The sequence below is a fragment of the Myotis davidii genome, unplaced genomic scaffold (assembly GCF_000327345.1).
Source record: "Myotis davidii unplaced genomic scaffold, ASM32734v1 scaffold552, whole genome shotgun sequence".
Taxonomy (NCBI): domain Eukaryota; kingdom Metazoa; phylum Chordata; class Mammalia; order Chiroptera; family Vespertilionidae; genus Myotis; species Myotis davidii.
This window is the reverse complement of record NW_006283439.1, coordinates 407,018-410,688: the sequence shown is the minus strand read 5'-3', so window position 1 is coordinate 410,688 and position 3,671 is coordinate 407,018. Positions and strand designations below refer to the sequence as shown.

General features: G+C 61.4%; 1 protein-coding gene across 1 annotated transcript in view; it reads left to right on the top strand.

The window, feature by feature from the left end:
• GRIK1 (glutamate ionotropic receptor kainate type subunit 1) overlaps positions 1-3,671 on the top strand; it is a 74,444-nt gene that overhangs the window by 6,892 nt on the left and 63,881 nt on the right. The window contains exon 4 of the mRNA XM_015564137.1: positions 2,802-2,983. Within this exon, the coding sequence (XP_015419623.1) occupies positions 2,802-2,983 (182 nt within the window). The remainder of the gene's footprint in view (positions 1-2,801; positions 2,984-3,671) is intronic.

The window sequence follows — 3,671 nt, the reverse complement described above, 5'->3', positions numbered from 1 at the left end:
GGGCGCGAGAGCCGGCGGCCCGTGTCCTGTGCGGCGTGAGGACCGGAGCGCCATGTGTCCACGCACACCCTCGGCCATTAGCGGGGGGCCCGGCGCACAGGGAGCCCCCGGAAAGCCAATGGAGTGAGGAAACGTTTCAGCTTTAAATGCCAAACAGATGCGTGCGCGTCAGCACAACAAGAAGACACGCAGGATTGGCGTTCCGTCCGCCACGCGAAAGAGCAGGCCCTGCAGGGCACACGCCGCGTTTTAAATGTCTCCTGTTTCCTGTGAGGGCCACACGGGCCTCCCTGTGGTCCTGCTCCAGCGGAGTGTGTGTGTGGGTGTGAGAGAGAGAGAGAGAGATGGCGGAGCAGGAGGGTAGGAAATGCCAGGGGACGCGGAGTGGCCAGGAAGGGAAGAAGGAAGGATGGCCCTGGCTGGTGTGCCCAGTGGATAGAGCGTCGGCCTGCGGACCGAAGGGACCTGGGTTCGATTCCCGTCAGGGCACATGCCCGGGTGGTGGGCTCGATCCCCAGTAGGAGGCCTAGAGGAGGCAGGTGACCCATGATTCTCTCTCATCATTGATGTTTCCATCTCTCTCTGTTCCTCTCTCTGAAATCAATAAAAATATTTTTTTAAAAAAGAAGGAAGAGTGGGGCCCTGTCTCTAAGTTCCCGTCTCATCAGATAACTCAGCTGCTCCTGTTCCCGGCTCCAGCTGTCTCTGTGTGTGAGGGGGACGCTGACGGGAGGTGGGGGGGCGGGGCTCCCTGAGGACAGTGGGGTCCACCCCTCCCGCTGCCCCAGGGCCTCAGGAGCCACTGATTGCTGGGGCCTGGCTTCGCTCCCTGGCTCTGGGAGACGCGGCGCTTGCTTCACGGGCGGCCGTGAGGACTCGCGGGCTCCCGTCCTCGGCTGGTCCTGTCCCGCCCTCAGTGCGCATCGGACAGGTGGGTCGGGAGGAGGCCGCTGCTCCTGATTGGCCCTGAGCGCCTTCCATCGTGTTGATTGACTTGACAAGAAGCAGGTGCCAGGAAGGCAGCCGGCTCACATCCAGTTTCAGGCTGGAGCATTTAGGGGGGTGATGAGTGCAGGGCTTGGTGGCCTCCCGCCTCCTGCATCCTCGCCCTCCCATTGCACTCGTACATCAGTGCCACCCGTGCCTGGTCCTGGAGGAACCTCTGGACATGGGAGCCCGAGGATGTGCCTTCGGCGGGAAGAGCTGGAAACCAGGAGATGAAGGCCCCCGGGCAGGCCGGGCAGGTGGCTTTGGCCCAGCGGCCGCGTCTCCCACCGCGCACGCCGCCGTTTCCATCTGAACATGACGGAGCTCAGCGTTTCCAACTGGTTCCCGCAGCCCACAGTTCCCGAGGGCACAGAGCTGCGTGATTTTTTTTTTAAGTCAATTTTCCACGTGACGGGCGTGGCCGGCTGAGTCGACAGAGCAGCCGAGGTAACGGGGAGCGGGGTGTCACTGTGCGTCGCGCCCATAAGCACTTCTGTTAAAAACCGGCACAACCAGCCCTGGCCGGGGTGGCTCAGGGGCTGAGCGTCGGCCTGCGGATTGAAGGGTCCTGGGTTCGATCCCCAGTCAGGGCACAGGCCCAGGCTGTGGGCTCCATCCCCAGTGGGGGGCGCGCGGGAGGCAGCCGATCAGCGATCCTCTCTCTCCACTGCTGTTTCTGTCTCTCCCTCCTCCCTGAAATCAATAAAAAACATATTTTAAAAAACAAACAGAAGCCAGTGCCACTCACAGCCCTACTCGCGGGAAAGCACACATCCCGCCAGCGTGGGGCCGCGCGCCCCTCCCTGCAGGCGGCAGGAGGGGGTCAAAGGCTGTTCGCTTCCCTCGCCGCCGTCTCTGAGGCATCTGTGGCCTCTTTATTTTAATGGAGAAAGGATTCCCCACGTCAACAAGCCGCCCCGTCAGCGAGAGCCCAGGAGCCACTTCTAAGGAGGTTCCGTGGGGAGGACGCCATCACTGAGGGCAGCGGTTCTCAACCTTCCTGACGCCGCGACCCTTTAATACAGCTCCTCGTGTTGTGGTGACCCCCAGCCATAAAGTTATTCTCGTTGCTGCTTCATCGCTGTCATGTTGCTACTGTTATGAGTCGTCATGTGAATATCTGATCTGCAGGATGTATTTCCATTGTTACACACTGAACATCATTAAAGCGTAGTGACTAATCACAAAACAGTATGTAATTATAGATGTGTTTTCCCATGGTCTTAGGCGACCCCTGTGAAAGAGTTGTTCGACCCCCAAAGGGGTCCAGACCCACAGGTTGAGAACCGCTGACTTAGGGCCACCGGCTCCTCAGCCGGGAAACCTCGTCACTGAGAAACCCTGGCGGGGCCCCCAGGGGTCACAGCCCACGAAGTGCCCCCCACCCCCGGCTGGTGGAGGGGCAGGTGTTCCCTGTCGCACGGAGCAACTTCCTGTTTACACCCATGTGAGAGGCATGGACGTCATTTGTTACAGGTGTGGGGTGTCGGCTGCAGAGGATGATTGCGCCCCAATGCGTTCCTGGTGTGCTTGGGAGAGTGTGTGTCCCGGCCCGTGTACCCCACACACAGCCATGCATCCCCCACATGCGACCACACATCCCACACACACGACCACGTCCCCCACACACAGCCATGCGTCCCCCACATGCTTCCCACACACGCGGCCACACAGTGTATCCGCCCGGCAGGGGAACCACACTCGGGCCATCAGCAATGTGACCTGGACGGGGACGGGGGCGGGGGGGCCCTCTGTCTACCTTTCGGGGACGATGGGAGTTGCTGGAATGAACACATGTCCTCCGGCCTCTGCAGGTCTGATCCGCCTGCAGGAGCTCATCAAGGCGCCCTCCAGACACAACCTCCGGCTCCGGATCCGGCAGCTGCCACCCGGGACCCAGGACACCAAGGCCCTGCTCAAGGAGATGAAGGGGGCCCGCGAGTTCCACGTGATCTTCGACTGCTCCCTGGAGACCGCCGCCCAGGTCCTGCAGCAGGTGAGGGGCGGCGGGGGGGACACGCGTTGCTCTCTCCCAGGATCGCGTCCGGCCTCCCCAGCGCAGCCCCAGCACCGGCCGCCCCGAGGCTGGAAGTGGCCCTTTCGGACCCATTAGGAGACCAGGGCCCCGGGACCACAGGCGTCTCCGCCGAAGCCCCTGCCGCTGGTCCTGTGTGCACACGGGACGGTCGCAGGCGGGTGGTGTGCAGAGGGGAGCAGAGACGGGGCCCTGCAAGGCCCTTAAGCATCTCTCTCTCTCTTTAAATCCTCCGCGCCCCGCCCCCCCGGGTCCATGGGTGAGCATGTCTTCCTGGATTTCTGGGGAAATGCAGCCCGCCGCTCAGACGAATCCGTATCAGTAGCTTTTCTCTCACCGCTGAGATGGCCGCCGCGACGTCCTCTCGGGCCGGGAGGCTTGGCTTTCTCTCCAGCACTTTCCATCCCCCGCCCTCACCCTCTCTGACCACTTGGTAATGACCCTCAGAGAACGGGTCCTCGCGTGCACTTCGGGGAAGATGTCTGATATTCACCAGAAGTGTTTATGGGGGGGGGGGGGGGGGGGCGCTATTCTTGGTCGGCTGAGCACCCAGCGAAGCAATTATCTCTATTCAGAGGGAACAGTGCTGTGTGATGAGAAGCTGCAAAGTTATTTCCCAAAAATTCGTTAGAAATTCAAATGCCAAGAT